Source organism: Haliotis rufescens, unplaced genomic scaffold, assembly GCF_023055435.1.
Source record: "Haliotis rufescens isolate VD_foot unplaced genomic scaffold, xgHalRufe1.0.p SCAF_19, whole genome shotgun sequence".
Classification (NCBI taxonomy): Eukaryota; Metazoa; Mollusca; class Gastropoda; order Lepetellida; family Haliotidae; genus Haliotis; species Haliotis rufescens.
In genome coordinates, this window is record NW_025963879.1 from 1,203,287 (window position 1) to 1,222,940 (window position 19,654).

Below are 19,654 nucleotides of genomic sequence, written 5' to 3' on the forward strand. Positions count from 1 at the left end.
CCATCGGGGTATGTTGACACGCTTCCAACGAATTCACCAAAATCTGACCACCCGATCCATTAAATCACCATTTAAAAGCAGGTCGCTGAAGACTCCCCTACAGGGTGGAAATCAAGTAACTGTGGCAACACAACATGTTTCTCTTTGAAGTAGGGGTCTGAGAAAACAGTAAAAATGTTCCTCCCACGCTTTCCTTTGAGCAAAATGATTGGTTTGGGTACATTCCCAGATCACCCAAGATTTTGATTGGCCCCTGACAACTGTGAACAATAGAAAAAGGACAATCACAAGAGACCTCATGTACAAACTTTGTAATTTATTATCATATATCACACATTCTCACAATAGGCATAATAGTAACCCTCAATTTATCCATTTCAGAGGTGTAATCAGGATAATAAAATATTGAAACTACATACATTCTCAATGAGTCTAATTAAAATCATTATCACAAATTAATAAATTAAACACTCGTCCATAACAGTCTCTGCTCCATGGGAGTCTTGCAGTGGATGAGGAGAAGGAAGTCTTTTGGAGTCCTAGTTGTGATTGCGGCAGCGGGATACTCCAACATTGGGATGTTAATCAGGGATGGTTTGATGAATGCTGTATTAACAATGACTTCTTCATGTCAAAGTGTCACATAGGTGGTATGTTTCTGGTCCATAGCTCTGTGTAAATCAAGTGTTTACTGAACATGATTGTTTTGGATGAAATCAGCTGTTGAAAATATTCACTGAGCTGATCACCTTCAGTTTTTTTATTTGAACCAGATCATATCTATATGTCTTAAAACCTACATGGAGAAAAAGAAAACCATAGAAACATATTTGGCATATTATATATACAGTGCTTCAGATTACACTGGAGTCTTGGTCACTGACCCCCAGACAAAAAAAATCACCCTCCGTTTCTGATGATTTTAGGTGTCTTGACCTACATTCATGGTAGCGGACCCCTATATTTTTTACACCTGACCGCGGTATGTCCGATACCTCAACCCCTATCCTTCTGGCACCGGACACCAATATGTCCAATATCTGACCCCTATAGTTCTGATAACTTAGCCCTATGTTTCTGATACTTCTATCACCTATATTTCAATTGGAAAGGGTAATTGGTCATGAATATTTATTCAAATAAATCTGAAGCTCTGCATATATTTTGGGACTTATCTAGGAATTTCATATCAAGGAACCTTAACTGGCAAAATGGGAGATGAATGTTTCGGTCATAAATTGGGAATTTTGGACAGTTCTGCTAAACTTACATTTTGAAATATTCTAACATTGCATTCAAAGCAATAATGTCTAACAAAGTCAAATACCGGTAAGCAAAGCTACAACATGTTATGTTAAATTTAATGATAGCCTGAATTGGGAAATCTTTAATTCCAATTTGGGAACGTTTACCATTTTCTGCAGGCTACATCTATTCTTGGTACAGGAGTTTCTGCCCACAATTCAAGACTGCAGATTTACTGTTCGCATGATATGTCTACTATATTTCTGCTGTTTCCAGTATAAGGCTAGCTCTGGTTCAGCTAGACTAGAACATTTTCTGGACATAATGTCAAACAATGATAATGAATCTCAGTTGCCGTGATTTACACAGGGGTATGGCCTGAGAATTATGAGGCCAATGGTTAATCCGTCAACTGTGTCAAGGTCTGATCTAAAGGTGCTTCATCAGCATCGCTACACTAGAAGAAGGAAAAAACATTTGGAGAAACAAAACATTTGTCAACAATTCCCTGTACATTCCCATAATATCAACATGTCAGCATATCACTAGAATCTGTACAATCGATAGACAAAGATCATCCAGCTAATACATAGCAGTAATGTTAATCCAGGTACGAAACAATGAGGTGGAAGCTCCTGCACTGTCAATAGTCACGGTCACTGATGAGGTGGGTGTGTCGCTAATGATGGGGTGGACTGCAGATGGGAGTGGGTAGCTGCTGGGGTGCGAGTGTCACTGCTGCTGTGGGTGGGGCACTAAAGGGGTGGGTCACTGATGGGGTGGACTGCAGATGGGAGTGGGTAGCTGCTGGGGTGCGAGTGTCGCTGCTGCTGTGGGTAGGGCACTAAAGGGGTGGGTCACTGATGGGGTGGACTGCAGATGGGAGTGGGTAGCTGCTGGGGTGCGAGTGTCGCTGCTGCTGTGGGTGGGGCACTAAAGGGGTAGGTCACTGATGGGGTGGACTGCAGATGGGAGTGGGTCGCTGCTGATGTGGGTGGGTCACTGAAGGGGTGTGCTACTGATGGGGGTGGTCTGAGATGGATTCTTGACTAGGGGAGGAGTTGCTGAGGGAGTTGGGCTTCTGATGAGATGGATTGCTAATTGGGGATGGGGTGGATTGCTGATTGGGGATGGGGTGGATTGCTGATTGGAGATGGGGTGGATTGCTGATGGGGGGGCAGCTGATATGGATGAGCCGCTGATCTGGAAAGGCTGTGGATGAGGGTGGACTACGGATTGGGAAAAGATGGGAGTGAAGTCACTGGCACTTTCCTTTAACCACCCACTGACCACATAAATGCAAAATATGAACTGTCTGCAAAATCAAATATTTGAAAATTTAGCACATGTATATTCACACAAAACCAATCCAATGTAACTGCATCAAACTGACTGAATGACAGGCACATGCTGTGGAGTAGAACGTGAATTATTTCAGCTATCCATATTGTGTTTATTACAACTAGTCTGAAGCAATGTTAAGAATAAAACCTTATCCTAGGGATGTTTCATAGCTCTACGATGCAGCACACAAATGACATCCCATCAATCAGAAGAAATGGTCACACCCTATCATGTAAGTTCTGAGGAGACTGAAACACCTCAACAGTGCAGAAGTTTCCGTCTTTCAAAACACAAACAATTCTTGGGCAGTCAGTTAATGCCACTCATACACATGATTTCATAAGTAACAAACATGTAATAAATATATTCTCAGTGACTATGCATAGCATAGTGTCATGCTGGATATTCCAACCTGTCCCTGACATGGAAATGGAAACTATTTTACACTGCATTTTTTTCAGTATTTTTTTTCAGCTTAGCAGTACTTGGCATCAGCAGCAGATTTTTTTTGCTCTGTGGTTTAATCCTACGGCTGTAATGATTCTCCCACATGTCCAAACAATGTGATACTTGGTGCCATGAATGATACAACTATTGTATCATGAAAACTTGTATCAATACAATGATACATACACAGATAACATGTTATTATGTTTAATAACAAAAAGATAGTTGATACTGAAATCAACATAAACAGCAACCAAAATGGGAATATTTTGAACTCATAATACAACCCATGACAGGGGATGGGGATGGGGATGGGGATGGGAGTGGGGGTGGGAGTGGGGGTGGGGTGTTTGTTGGAAAAGAGAGTATGCTTGAAGCACCATTCTGTTTTATTCAGACAATTCAACAGATCATTTTGATGTTATCCTCCATCTAGTGTTTATCTGCATCACAAAAGACAAATCTTGTCTTTATATCCAAATATGTAGGCTCTTTTTTATAAGCACTGTTTGCGAAAGTGTGTTATTTCACCAATACAACTTCGTCAAATAAAAGTAAAATGAAAAACACTTTTCCAAGTGATCTGTCAAAACATGTATTTAATGTATTTTCCTAATTGACAAAAGCATAATAGTTATGGAGTGGGAGATGGGGCAGGTCGCAATTTATATCTCTTACAGTATCATTTTATCAAGGTTTGGACCACAGCTGGTTCAAAACCTCTTGTGCTTGATGCATTATGAAACCAAGGTTTCCACTTTTGTCTATCATGATTTTGCCTGACCATATTGATACTTATTTCGTTAATCCTTGATCATGGTGAAATGTATCATTAATGCATACACTTTACATAAGATCTCATGATAGGGCATGTTGCTTTACAACCTGTATTCCTCAATACCATCAGTGGATAAAGTACATCTTGAATATAATCACTCTGGATGGTGTGCTGGTAGGTCAAATGTGTTTTCCTGTTAATAATTAATTTTGAAAATATATTTGTTGACACAGCTTCTTTTAGATTAAAATTGTAAAAACTTTCAAGTGTTTGTGTACATAGGTCACAGTCATTCAGCTGTCCTTGAGAGGCCAGTCCAGCAAGATGCTCATTCTCTACCTTTGTGTTGCTGCCCAAAGATTCCAAAGCACATCAAAACGTTTAGATTATCACAGGTGTGTCAGACACAGGGCCTTGTGTCTGTGAACCTTTCTATCCCAGCCGTCCTTCTGGTAACCTGGCTAAATGCTGCATCGTTATGAACGCTGAATGTGGCCAGCGCAATCCAGCTTGCACATCCCAACAGGTACAATCATACAGGAACTTGTACCACTGAACTTGGAGTGTGTTTGCCATCAAGTTGATGATCATTCTTGGTGCACTCATCACCATCCTTGGTAGCCACTCACATAGAGTTACTCACATGGCAACCGGTCAATCATGCAGTCACCAGAGTTACTCATGTAGTGACTAGAGTCATTCACGTAGAGTCACTCATGAGTTACATAGTCTCCAGAATCACTCACATAATCACCAGTCACTCATGTAATTGCCAGTCAATCACGTAATTATGAGAGTCAGTCATATAGCAATCTGAGTCACTCACGTAATCAACAGACACGACACACACAGTCATTCACGTAATCACCAGTCACTCACATACTTGACAGTCACTCGCACAGTAACCAGAGTCACCCTTGTCGTCACTCACGTAATTACCAGAGTAATTCTCATAGAGTCACTCACTTAGCAACCTGAGTCACTCGCGTAGTGTCACTCACGTAATCACCAGAGACACTCACGTAATCACCTGTCACTCATGTAATCACCAGAGACACTCACGTAATCACCTGTCACTCATGTAATCACCAGAGACACTCACGTAATCACCAGAGACACTCACGTAATCACCAGAGACACTCTCGTAATCACCAGAGACACTCTCGTAATCACCAGAGACACTCACATAATCGCCAGTCACTCATGTACAGTCACTCATATAACCACCAGAGTCACTCACGTAGAATGACTCACGTAATCACCAGTCACCCATGTAGTCACTCAAGTAATCACCAGTCACTCATGTAGTTACTAGAGTTACTCACACAGCAACCAGAGCTACTCACGTAGAGTTACCACAGTCACTCTCCTAACAACCAGAGCCACTCATAAGTGCTGGGAGGGAGGAAGGCTTCAATGTTTATCAGATCGAGGCCAACCCTGTTGACATGTGTGGGCGTGACCCTAACCCTGGCACTAGTGGAGAAAGTCTGATACACTGGCAAAGGCGCAAGCTCCTAGGCCCTCTTTGGACATAAGCCTCATGCACTGGGTGGCCTGAGCTATGGCTAGTTCTAATGGAGGTTGTTTTGGTAATCCATAGGATTCTGAAATGGTAATTTAAAAAAAATATCAAACACATGTCATCACAGGTAAGAAATGCTACAAACACCCCTGTATCTGACTAATGAACTGTGCAATACTTACCTTGAAGACATTGTCTTAACAAATAAGTTTGATACTTACAAAGATTAACACCTTAATACCTGAGATATTACAAAGTCATATCTAATGGAACATGTCAGCAAAAACCAGTTAGCCTGTTTAGAAAAGTGCTTACACATAAGATACCCCTGGCATTATACATCAAAACAAAAAAGAGTCATCAGGAGATGCAAATCTGGTGCAAATCAGAAATGGAGTTTGGCTACTTATACTCCAATTTTGATTTCATTGCCAATGGATACCTTCAGCATAGAGAAGAAGAAAATAATGCTTTCAGTTTCCAAATCCCAAATCATCAAAAGGCAGCAGTTCAGCACTAGACTGGTCTAAATAACAAGTTTCATCTAGAAATATTCAATGGTTTTGGAGTTCTGCTCCAAACAAGCACTATACTCATTTTCAGTAAAGTCCAACTTGTAAAAAAAATTAAAAATCCCAAATCATCAAAAGGCACTAGTTCCCCACTAGACTGATCAATAGCAAGTTTCAACAAGAAATATTTAACGGTTTGGAAGTTCTGCTCCGGAAATGGAAAACAGACAGAAAGACTGACGGACATTGTGATCACGACATCCCCCTGATTCAACACGGTGGGATAACAAAAGGGCCTTTCTTGGCTCACAGGATCTGTATAATTTGAGAATTCGATCAAATCTGTTAAAAACAGTTAGGGAAGTTATCAGAAGCGTTCATATGAATAATATTTGGAACACTTTCATGTAAATAACAACACTAATGCACAGTTGAGGATTTGGGGAATTATATTTGAACATGAGCAAATTCTTGCCCCAAACTGGTTTTCCTAAGAGTCTCCTAAGGACATGTAGATTAAGCAAGTATCTGGTAAAATAATCATATTGGGTCTCAGACTTGTTCATAGGAAACAATCAACATTTAACTCATTTAAGCCACATGTATGTACTTGTCATATCAGAAGTCCAAAATGTGCAAGAGTAGGAACTAAAAGCAGCCAGTTGTCAGTCATTTGAGTATGTCTGAGATTTGCATAAAAATTTGTCAAAAACTTATGTATGTATCAAACTGTCCATTTGTAAACAGTGGACCAAAGAAGGTCCTTATCATGACCAAGTCCCCCGTGTACTGACCTAGAATGGCACTGTTGAGGGCAGCACACACAGGTTCCCTCTGCACCGGCTGCAGCTGCACACCGACAGGACTGCTCCAGGGGTCGGCGTATGCTAACAAGCTGAAGGCATCCTGCACACAACAACAACACATGTAGCTCACCCTCCTCAATCTGTCCTATTGTGTAAGAGGTCTAACATTTTTGGCTTTAAAGAGTGAGTGAGTGAGTTTGGTTTTACGCTGCTTTTAGCAATATTCAAGCAATATCACGGCAGGGGACACCAGAAATGGGCTTCACACATAGTACCCATGTCAGGATTCGAACCCGGGTCTTCGGCGTGAGAGCAAACGCTTTAACCATTAGGCTACCCAACCACCCCTTGGCTTTAAAGAATAGGTATTGATATGAATGAGTGAGGTGAGTTTAAATTTTGTTTGTTTGTTTGTTTGTTGTTAAATGCCACGCTCACCAATTATCCAGGTGAGTGACACTGTTAAATAATGTAAATAACTGAGTCTGGACCAGACAATCTGGTGATTGACATCATGAGCAAAACTTTACACAATTGGGATACGAAGCCATGCATCAACCAAGTCAGATAGCCTGACCACCCAATACTGTTAGTCGCCTTTTACAACAAGCATGGGTTGCTGAAGACTATTTCTAACCCGGATCTTCACGATTCAGGGGTTTAACACAGCTAAACAGTATTTCAGCTGGCATGTCAGCATGAAGTAAGATGAAAGCTCAAAGATGATTACCACTTCAGTAAAACACACAAGCATGGGAATGCTGCCAATAAACCTAGAAACACAATCGTAGCAAAATCTGTAATTCAAACCCCCAATCATGCCTACAGAATGCAACTCTGTACAGGATATTTTACTTGGCAACATGTGCCCCCTCATACAACAAAGTGAGAAAATTTGGATCAACAAAGTTTTTAACAGTACAAAGACAATGGCAGTCTGGTTCAATGTGTTGGGTCTGATGCTGCTTTAAACTGTTTTTGAATTACTTAAGGGAACATGTCAACCTATCTGACAAAAAGACCCCAAAGTGATGATAACACTATATTTAAACCCTTCAGCACTAGCACCTGCTAGTTGCTAACACACATCAGTTGACAAAGATGATTGATCCAGGATTCAAACACCTACAGATTGCTTTCCTGATTTGAAATGATATCACCAAAATTGGTGTACTGACATCAGTAGACCTGTGAAGATCCGAGGTAGAACAGGTCTTCAGCAAACCATGATTGCCGTAACAGGGGACTATACTTGTCGTAAAAGGCGACTAATCGAATTGGGTGGTCAGGTTCACTGACTTGGTTGATGCATGTGATCATATCCCAATTGCGTGGATCAATGCTCATTACGTCAATCCCTGGATTGTCTGGTCCAGACTTGATTATTTACAGACCAACGTCATATAGTTGGAATATTGCGGAATGCGGCGTTAAACAACAAACAAACAAACTGACATCAGTAAGTAAGTCAGTAAGATGGTGAAAGTGATGGGTTCAGTGTGATCTTTGTTTTTTTGCTCCTATTCACGCAATAAAACAACAGATACCTTCTCATCTTGACATTCAAACTCCATTTAGATTGACTTTCAGTATACTTTTCAAATACTGTATGTGTAAACTCTAGTAGGGCTGCGACGGGTAACTCGGGTAACTCGGGTACTCGGGTCGGGTGGGTCCTGTGTAGGACCAGGGTATCCACAGGACTACCCGGACCCGTGGTTAGTCACATAATATATTGCTTAAATACAATAACAATAAAAGTCACTTATGTTTCCATTTCTTTCTGACGATGCACGCACTGTTTCTGTCTTTTATACATTTGAGTAAAGAAAAAACTTCAGTCGACTTCAGCGTATGCATGATCTGTTCATTTTATACGTGTATGTAAATAGCATTTGCCAAGGCTCAGGCAAAACAGTCCCCAATCGGACATTATGCACCCAACACTTGAAACCTACAGTGGGTACCTGGGTTGGGTCGAGTAATAAGGTGTTGAGTACCGAGTAAGTAAATTGGACTCTAAATGTAGCCATAACATTTTAATCAAATAATTAATTGGCAGTAAGACCAGAAATTCAATCTTGTCCCTTATCCATATCAGTGTCACTTCAGCACAGTAGTATTACTACTCTCCATCATAGGGCCAATTGCTTCAGCACTTACTTGTAATGCTTTTTTGTTTGCATCATTCTTGCCATACTGCCTGCGGAGGTGTATACTCATGGTCTTGAGATCCCGGCCGAACTGAAGCATCTTCTGTACAGCAGCCTGGCTGCCTCCACACATCTGTCTGCGACTTGAGGGAGAGTCAACCTCTACAACATCCAGTGAACCATCGTGTCAATTCAAAACTAACTGACAAGCCTTGTATATGGGAAAGTGAGTACAATGGATTTTACATTACAGCACATGGTCCAAACACAACATCTGCTACCTCTTAAGACCTTTTCAAGCCACCTTTCACTCTTTTAAAGGCTCAAGTCAGGATCCCACTGTGTTTTTAAACAGATTTATTTCATTGTCAGAATGGCTACTTTTATATGTCTAAATACACTATAAAAATACTGAGGCCATTATTCATCATCCATACAAGTTTCAGCTGCATAGGCCATGTGGTTTCAAGGGAGATAAACTTTAACAATGTACAATGTGCCATGATATAAGCTCACTTGACTTTCATGTGAAACGTCATATTTATTTGACAGTGTTGAATTTGGTTGCCAATTTAAGGCATTTTCAAGGTATTTTGTCATACTGTAAATACAAGCTTTAAGGAGGGGTTCTCAGATCTTCATGCACAGAGGTTTGTTTAATGATGCACTCAGATATATTCCAGCTATATGATGGTGGTCTGTAAATACTCAAGTCTGGACCAGACAATTCAGTAATTGACATCATGAGCATTGATCCACAAAAATGGTATACGATGACAAGCATCAAACAATTAGGTCAGCGAGACTGACCACCAGATCCCGTTAGTCACCTCTTACGATAAGCATAGTTGCCTCTTAGAGCAAGCGTGGGTTGCTGAAGACCTATTGTAACCTGGATCTTCACGGGTACATGCACAGGTATGGTATCCAAGTAAACTATCTGCTGACATCACAGCTGAAAGTTTGTCTTCCCTGGTGGTCATCAATCCATGTACAATAATTTATGCAGCCATTTGAGGACATATTCTGAGGGTCTAAATCTGCTTCAGAATTTTATTGAACTGAACACTAAGTAATGGTCTTAATATCCAAATGGAATGAATACATCCCCAATAATATTTGCATAAAAAGGATTCAAATCAAATATATAGTCTGATCATAGGTTTTAGGAGATTATCAGTTCTCATATAGCCATGTTCATCACGATTACTCACGCTGTGACATTGTAAATACTCAGATGATGGCCTGTTTTTAAAGTCATCTTTTATAAGTGAGTGAGGTGTTTTACAGTTGTTCTTGTGATTAGCATGATAAGTAAGAAAAGAGCAAATGGTTAATAAGCGTCCGAAAACCCATAACACAGGGATACTAACAGCATTATTCACGAAACATCACTCTATATGTCAAAAGACTGAAAACACTGAATATAAACATTTCCAATAAATAACCTAAATATCACAACGGTAATCCAACAGCATCCTAATGATGTTCATCTTACCCATATCTTCATCATCACATGGGTGTGAGTTCCCGTTCATGCACACCCCTCCCCCTGACGTGCCATTGGTTATCACACCATCTTCTACATGACCTTCGCTCATTTCAACGTCCTCATTGTCAATTAGTCGCGAACTGCCGTTCATTGACATGTGATCAGAGTTTGCAGCGTTCATCTCCTCCTCCCCCCGACGAGAGTCTGACTGATTGTGGGAGTTTTGGGAGGAGGAACTGCCTGAGCTGTGACTTTTTGTAGACGAGCGGCTTGGACTGCTGCTCCCCGACCCCCCAGACGTCCTCTGGGGGTGGAGTGTGTTCCCGCCACACCCATAATGCACTGGGCTCATGCTGGGGGAGGACCGACTGCTACCACTACTGTGTCGTGACTTAGGGCTTCGGATTGCTGCACCGCGCACTTCACTGTCTGTTCCGTTTACCATCTCGATGAACTGTCTGCACTTGAGTGTGAAGAGAAGGTTGGGGTTCCTCTCGAGGAGTCCCGGGTACAGCTGCTGGGTAGCCTCGATGGCTTCACCCATTCGCCCCGCCAGTACCAGTTTTTGGATTCCTGCACAACACAAAATTAAACATCTCAAACTCAAAATCAAACATGAAATTAAAGTGTTCCTTGTCATAACCCTTGTAAAACATTAAATACATAAAAGGGTCCTATTCCAGAAAGTGATGGTAAGTCATAAGTCATAAGTCTCTGTTAAAGTATGGGAGTTACGATCACCTGGTGCTACGATCATTCGAGGAATGGGGCCCTGGTCTGTAGATTCAAATACTAAGGTAGCAAATATCAAGGACCCAACTACCCCTATGATTTCTTTCCCCGAAAATAGCAAAAGTTCTCATTTATAATTATTAACAGGATTCATACTCTTTTCATGGGGTAATGGGGGCATATCCTGCTATTGAAAACCAACAGGGGTCACAGCTTATCCATCCCTAGCAGACACAAAACATAAATTTACTTGTGATAATCATCGACCAGAGGACAAAAATTTGGTTTGAGGGAGTATCAACTACAATTTGTTGCCTTGGTATTAGCAGACTTGACACCTTCATCAAATGTTTTCAATTTCAGACAAAACGTATGATTCTTTAATATTGTTTTTCATGGATACGCCATTGTTTCAATCAGAGGCACATCATGATTATCTTCCCTCCATGTCAGAATATTGAGATCTGATTGGTTCACATGATCCTGATACATTACTAGGTATCCCGCCTGTGATGTAAATATATTTTTAACGAGAGAATAAATCCCTTATACCCCACCACAAAAACAGGCTGCACGTGGATTTCTGACTAGAAAAATAAATCTCTTGCACCCTGCTACAAAGCGAAAAGCTGCACGTTGTTTACAAGTCAATGAAAGTCACGTCATTAATACATGATTTATAAGCTACCAATCAGAATCCAATCAACTCAATTGCTACACAAGATTTCAGATACATAAACAATACATCACATTTCAAGAATTGAGAGTAACTATCAACAAGCAACATCAGCATTCGACATTACTCTGTCTGTTCTTGATAGAAGCGAGATCTTCATCTATGGGCTGACTGGTGCTCTTGGTGAAGGCTTCTGCTGTTGAGCAATAGCCATGGTGGACTAGGTATGTCGACACAATCCTGAAGACAAGAAATACTGACTAGAATGCCTCCTTCACTTGTGTCTTGTCACATAGGACAAAATACTGACTATTCCAAACACTATGATGCACTGATTAGTGAGTGTGTATGGTATTAACCGCTTTTAGCAATATTCCAGCAATATGCCGACAGGGCTTTAACATTGTGAGGAATCTAACCTGGGCCTTCAGCCTGACGAGTAAACACTCTAACCACTAGGCTACCCACTGCCCCACAGCGCAATTTTGACAATAGTTAGGGATAGAAACTAATTTTAGTTACAAAGTTCTTATGTTGATATATATAGGCCGAATCCTACCATAATCATCACAAATTTGAGTTAAAAAAACTTGTTTTGAAAGGGTTCATAAGGCCAGAGCAATTTAATTTCTTGTTATAAATTCACCTTTAGAGGTTTAAAAAGAATAATCAGTGTATCAAGGACAAGAAGATATAGTAATAGGCACAATGCAGTAAGAAAGTTTGTGATAAAAAAGTGATAATACTTTTCTGGCCTGATTAAGTCTTAATTCATTCAAATTTGAAAGACTTGATACTAATTGATTTTAGATACAGTTTTCAACATGCTAATGTTGGATTTCAAACCCTAGCCATGTATGAGGGCCAAAAACTGCTCAATTTCCTTCAGACAATAAAACGTTCCCTTCCAATGCCATTAATGGTATTATTCAGGCAAAAGAAATATCTGAATTTAACAGATTGCAAATCAGATATATCAGACACGTGCAAAGATAATTATTTCTAAAATTTAATGTTATGTAATGCCATCTATTTGGTTTAAAACAGAAAACTCCAAATGAATAATCCTGCTAACCTGTGAAGAGCAGCTGACCACTCCCCTCGTCGGTCTGACACTGGGAAACGAGAGATGGTCAGGCCAGTCTTCATTCTCCATTCCTGTACAAAAGAAATCAGATGGTTAACTTAACTTAGTTTATACTCCTGCTTCAAGGCATGTACATATTATATCAACAGTAGAAACATCAAACTCTTTATGATTCTGAGTTTGGACAAGGCTGGCCACTGGTTGATAGCAGACAATCTGTTGCTTGTTGGTTTGTTAAAGCTGCATGAGAGCGCGTAAGTCAAATCTGGACTGAAAATACAGTAGTGAGCAATGGGCAACGCCATCTGTGTATGATGAAACAGTGTCAACCAAGTCACTGAGCTTGACCACCTCATCCATCATGTTGCCTCTTCAGTCCTTGACACTTACCAAAATTTGTCCTGTTGGATCTCTACTAGTCACAATGATGCTTAGTGCTCAGGCACAATCTATCGCTGATTTCAAAAGTCGTACAAACTTAAAGTACTTTGCTCGTCCCCAAAATAACACTAGTCCACCATTTAATTAATATAACTGAACCTTACGAAAAAATACTAGAATTGGACCAGTGGACCAGTGGACCAGTGTTAGTGTCAAGCACTGCCTCTTATGGCTAGCATAGGTTGCTATCCCATTCACACAATGTAACCACCCATATTTTGGCTTTTATGACAAAACTTAAATACGGGGGCCTAAAGGGTGACTTCACTGTCAGGATTGTCAGTAAGGAGGTGAGCTACATTAATTGACTATCATGACTTTCATCAAGGAGGTGAGCTATGGTGATTTGTCTGACTAGTTTGTCAGTAATGAGGTGAGTTACAGTGATTTGAATGTTAGATTTGTCAGAAACGAGGTGAACTACAGTGATTTGAATGTTAGATTTGACAGAAATGAGGTGAACTACAGTGATTTGACTGTCACGATTGTCAGTAAGGAGGTGAGCTACAGTGATTCGACTGTGAAGATTGTCAGTAAGGAGGTGAGCTACATTAACTTGACTGTCACAATTGTCATTAAGGAGGTGAGCTACAGTGATTAGTCTGTCACGATTGTCAGTAAAGAGGTGAGCTACAGTGATTTGACTGTCAGGATTGTCAGTAAGGAGGTGGGCTACAGTGATTTGACTGTTACGATTGTCAGTAAGGAGGTGAGCTACATTAACTTGACTGTCACAATTGTCATTAAGGAGGTGAGCTACAGTGATTAGTCTGTCACGATTGTCAGTAAAGAGGTGAGCTACAGTGATTAGTCTGTCACGATTGTCAGTAAAGAGGTGAGCTACATTAACTTGACTGTCACAATTGTCATTAAGGAGGTGAGCTACAGTGATTAGTCTGTCACGATTGTCAGTAAAGAGGTGAGCTACATTAACTTGACTGTCACAATTGTCATTAAGGAGGTGAGCTACAGTGATTAGTCTGTCACGATTGTCAGTAAAGAGGTGAGCTACAGTGATTAGTCTGTCAGGATTGTCAGTAAGGAGGTGGGCTACAGTGATTTGACTGTCACGATTGTCAGTAAGGAGGTGAACTACAGTGATTTGACTGTCACGATTTTTGGTAAGGAGGTGAGCTACATTGATTTGACTGTCACGATTGTCAGCAAGGAGGTGAGCTACAGTGATTTGATTGTCACGATTATTGGTAAGGAGGTGAGCTACATTAACTTGACTGTCAAGATTGTCAGTAAGGAGGTGAGATACAGTGATTTGACTGTCACGATTGTCAGTAAGAAGGTAAACTAGTGATTTGACTGTTACGATTGTCAGTAAGGAGGTGAGCTACATTTACTTGACTGTCAAGATTGTCAGTAAGGAGGTGAGATACAGTGATTTGACTTTCTCGATTGTCAGTAAGGAAATGAGATACGTGGTTCTGACCTTCATGTAATCCTCTATGTCAAAGACAAAGGGACTCTGTCCAAAGTTGGCCTCCACAACTTCTCCTGGAGTCTGCAGGCCCACAGTGGGGTACAGCTTGGGCTGAAACACAAAACACAAAATCAACAATCTTTGACTTGTAATGTCATGCATCCCATTCTATAAAAGTTTACGTGGAATTCCCTGTACTGAAAACAAAGCTAACTGACAGACAGGCATTTCTGGCCTTAGGTTCACTCAATCTCTTATTTGACATCAGAGTGAGTGAGTGAGTGAGTATGGTTGTACGCTGCTTTTAGCAATATTCCAGCAATATCACGGCGGGGGACACCAGAAATGGGCTTCACACATTGTACCCATGTCGGGAATGGAACCTGGGTCTTCGGCGTGATGAGCGAACGCTTTAACCACTAGGCTACCCGACCGCCCCATTTGACATCAGAACATTGCGATCAGAACAAGTGTCCATGAGTGATGCCCCATTCAACAGAACTGCAGCTATATATGTGAAGACAGGCTGAAGGTTCAAAAGGTTTACCATGAACAACTTATCATAGTTCATGTACTGTCACGCCAAGGACAAATAAGAGTAAATGTTGGATTAAAACAAATAACCTGTGGATCCTGGCACAGGTAAGGGAGACAACTCTGTACATCTAATTGTCACACATAAGACTGATGGGCCACCTGTGCCCCAAGAACATGGAAGACATCAACAACTGTCCATGAATAATGTGAATGTATACGTACCGGGAGGTCTGTGCAAGCCACACCTGAAACAGCAGACACACAGTCATGAGGACTTGAGTCTTGCATCTGCCTCAGAGCAACTAAAGTTCAACACAACCTTGTCTGAAATCTCAGTGAAACTGAGAATATAATTTTGTCACTTTTACTTTTAGCAACATTCCAGCCATATCACCATCCCCAGATTGAAACTGGGAAACTCTGATAATTATCATCAATATCCAGCCTCTATTATCAAGACATATCCCCCTTCTTTTAAGACAAATACCCTGCTGCTTTTGCTTTATATCAGAAGTGACGTCCCTACCTCCAACTTCCTTATCACTAACTTAGCACAGAGTGCTCGTTCATAGGCATATTATGCTTTCTCATCATCATCATCATCATCAACCTCCTCATCATCATCATCATTCAATAGACATATGTTGTACATGATAATCTGAGCTGATCACCATAATGAATAAATGAGGGCCTACCAAGGTTTACACCATTCTTGGTGTAGAAACAAGTGTTGTCAATGAGGTTGAGGCAGCAGCCAATCACATCGCCTGTTGTGAAGGTTGGGCCATATGGTTGGCCAGTTCCACAAGAGCAGAATGAGTTGCCATCATCACCATGGTAACCATAGGAATGTTTGTCCCAACCTAAAAAATAAAAATAGTTTAGTTTCATTACCCAACAATAGTTCCGCTAATACCATCCGATCCATTTAGATGCTTCTTACAACAACACAAAGGTTGCTAATCCTTACCTAGATTTCCCACAGGTTCATTCAACAGTCAAACACAATATAAGTTGTAGCAGTATCACTCAGGGCATATGTGGTTTTATATGATAAAACGACATATACCCCGAATGATACTGCTACAACGAAATTATCTTACTGACATGTTCAATCAGCCATTGTAAAAGAATTAAAAGAAACTGAAAACTGATAGAAAACAGCCCTTAGAATGAGCTGAGGTTAACTTGTGCTATGTCACATGACCTTAATGTGACACATTAACAACAGGCAGCTTTTTTGCTTCATAGTGGGAATAAGCGTTATATTCTCTTACTCAAAAATCCAGGGTATGTAAGGGATTTATTCTCCCACTGAGAAATCATCATATCTGACATGGAGGCAACATAATGAAGAATTGACTTCAACTTTGTGTGAGTTCATTAGAGTATGAATCTTCATAGAGTGAGGGCCAAACTGTTGCCCAATATCAGTATTCACTTCCTCACATCTCCTGATCTTAGTTTGTGTCCATATGGCAATGTAGACACATGTACACTGGTGTGATGTACATTGGAGTAGGAATCTTCATAGAGTGAGGGCCCAACTGTCGCCCAATATAAGTATTCACTTCCTCACATCTCCTGATCTTAGTTTGTGTCCATATGGCAATGTAGACACATGTACACTGGTGTGATGTACACTTGTTAGCATAATGCTGCATTTTAACTTAATGTCCCACAATAACATATGTAAATTACAGGTTTTGAAAGTTTTAGGATGCCTTCTGCATGTAACAAGGCTGGCCTTGTCAATGCCAGACAGCCATGAGGTGTATAGATCACACAAAAACAATGGCCGATGATTCGTTATGTTGGAGAAACATCAAGGCCTCTCCCAAGAATTAAGGAACATCAAACAAGTCCTCCATCTGTGACCATATCGAAGCCCATCAAGACCACAACATCCATTGGAACAACATGAACAACCTCACCAAAAATCATACCAACTGCAAGGTCAGGAAACTCCAAGAAGCCATCCACATCAAAAGTCCCAACCAGTCATCAACAGAGATCAAGGATATTATGTCCCCATGGCCTACCATGAGCTCATCACTAACCAATCTTAATCTCATTTCCATTGTCCATTGTCTAGCATATATATATCTTAATCCTTTTCATCTTAATACTGTCTTCTAATCAACTTGTCTAAACCAATCACTGTATAGCTTTTACATCATCTGGCTTCATACTTCAGCCTTATCTGTTGTGTAAACATCAATCTATGATCGTACAATCTTGTATAAACATCAATTATCCACATGCATATAACCTTCTTAATTCACAGTTCTGTACATCACTTGCTTGATAATGGTGTTAGTATCTGCACTGAAACATCGCAGTCATTGCAATAAAGAAGTTGTATAGCCATTATATTTCTCCCTTGTTCATCACACCAACTTCTAAATGCCAATTGAAGAAGTGATTCGTTAAGAGTCATGCTGCACAGACATTTACATTCCCACCACCACTTCAGAGGGCATTCCTATTCTAAAGGTAAACACATACAGTCAAGCCTTGTTAATCTGACAATTGGGGTTTTCTGACACTAATGAAGGGACCGATTAAATCAGTGCTATTTAGACCCGTTATTCCAACAGTCTTGCACTCTGACTCTGCAAACCTGATTTGCAAACGAATTACTGAAATCGATCATTAATCAGCCTCGTTAATCCGACACAGTGATCAGCATACTCCATGGTCACCTGCCCGTGAGTAGACAGCCCGTGTTTTGATGCAAGACAAGTCGGCTAGTAGCTGCATCTTACAACACCTGCAGAGATAAACTAGCTTAACAATAGATAACTAATTCTTTAAATAAAAACAGGATAAACTACAGGTTTAGATTACCATAATCTCATTAAAATCAGATATAAGTACTCACTACCAATGAGGACATCCCATTAGAGGTCATGTCAGAACAACCTTTGTGAACTTTGACCGATCAATAAAATGACTAACAGGAAGTCAACATTAGTCACTAAGAAAGCAGATTTCTAGTTTCAAACTGCTGACTTCCATTCCACCATACGCTTTCAAAAGTATTTTGAATGAGTCAAACAGAGCATAACAGCAGTCTTGTGTTAAGCATTAGAGGCTGCATGATTAACAAACATATTCTGCAAATCATTTTTTTTTCTATCTATCATGTTGTCCGATTTTCAATCACAAACATTGATACTACTGAATTTCATTTATCCTACAAACTCATGAATCCAACATAATCATATGCAACCAACCAAGTCTGATTAACAGGAATTCTCTGTATATATTTGATTACATATATAAACATTATGACCAAAGACTCATGTATAGCCCAAAAGTGCTTATTAATGCACACATACACTCTGTATAAATGCCTCACGTGAGCATCAGTGTAAGTACTATGCGTTTTTATGCCCCATAATGTCATTTCTATACAACAGGTTAAAGTATTGTAAGTTCTTTTTACATCTGACTATGAACATGGGTGAAACAGACACCAATGTATACTACTCAAAAGATGTTAAAGAACACCTGATACTGTATTTTACTTTCTTTTGATTATAGTAATGACATGACATGATGGCATGACAGATCAACTATAGTCGTGAAAAAATCAGGTGTTCTTTAACTTCTTTTGAGTAGTATACATACATATATATTATGGGATGGCCTTGTCAGTGCCAGATAGTCACACATGTTTGGGGCATAGCTGAGGCCTTTTACAAGTGAAGGCAAGAATGGACATAGAAACCGTAAAACAATTAAGTGAGGACACTTGGAGGATTATTTTCCTTATCTGCCCTTGTAGACTTTTGTGTCTTGGGGTCTTTTCTCGAATATATAAAACAGTTGGATATGACTGAAACATATCCGAAACATATCCGAAACTACCCTGTTTCATTTTGTCTCTGTGTGGGACACCTGACTGCATGTCGTGACAACACGACAACGTAATGACCAGGCCACTTTGTATACGTATGTATAAGAGCGAGTGAGTGAGAGTATGGTTTTACGCCACTTTTAGCAATATTCCAGCATTATCAAGGTGGGGGACACCGAGAATGGGCCTCACACACTGTACCCATGTCGAACCCGGGTCTTTGACGTGACGAGCAAACGCTTTAACCACTAGGCTACCTGACCGCCCTGTTTGTATATACATTGTATATACACGCACATATATATATATAACACAAGTATGCAAATATTTAGACAAAAACAGGGGAAAAAACACCCGTAGCAAAACTGCAGACAGTTAAACATAAACTTGCTCTACCTTCTGACATGCTGCTGCATACTTACCTAATATCATTAAGTATATAAATGTAAGTAAAACCGTTGATTATGCCATTTTGCATACCTTTAGAAGTGTACACATGTATATGATGCATAAAAATACAAATATGCAAATGAGTCCATACAAACATGACAAATGGGGCATTTCTTGTCTTTAATGCAAATT

The 19,654-nt window shown here is 40.2% G+C and overlaps 1 protein-coding gene across 1 annotated transcript in view; it reads right to left on the reverse strand.

Annotated features, from left to right (window-relative positions):
• Positions 1–296: 296 nt before the first annotated feature.
• LOC124116233 (ran-binding protein 9-like) overlaps positions 297–19,654 on the reverse strand; it is a 48,273-nt gene continuing 28,915 nt past the window's right edge. The window contains exons 4-12 of the mRNA XM_046477487.2: positions 15,903–16,070; positions 15,430–15,452; positions 14,680–14,781; positions 12,786–12,868; positions 11,838–11,950; positions 10,309–10,875; positions 8,821–8,972; positions 6,646–6,757; positions 297–5,421 (exon numbers count right to left, since the gene is read on the reverse strand). Of these exons, the coding sequence (XP_046333443.1) occupies positions 5,291–5,421; positions 6,646–6,757; positions 8,821–8,972; positions 10,309–10,875; positions 11,838–11,950; positions 12,786–12,868; positions 14,680–14,781; positions 15,430–15,452; positions 15,903–16,070 (1,451 nt within the window). The 3' untranslated portion in view covers positions 297–5,290. The remainder of the gene's footprint in view (positions 5,422–6,645; positions 6,758–8,820; positions 8,973–10,308; positions 10,876–11,837; positions 11,951–12,785; positions 12,869–14,679; positions 14,782–15,429; positions 15,453–15,902; positions 16,071–19,654) is intronic.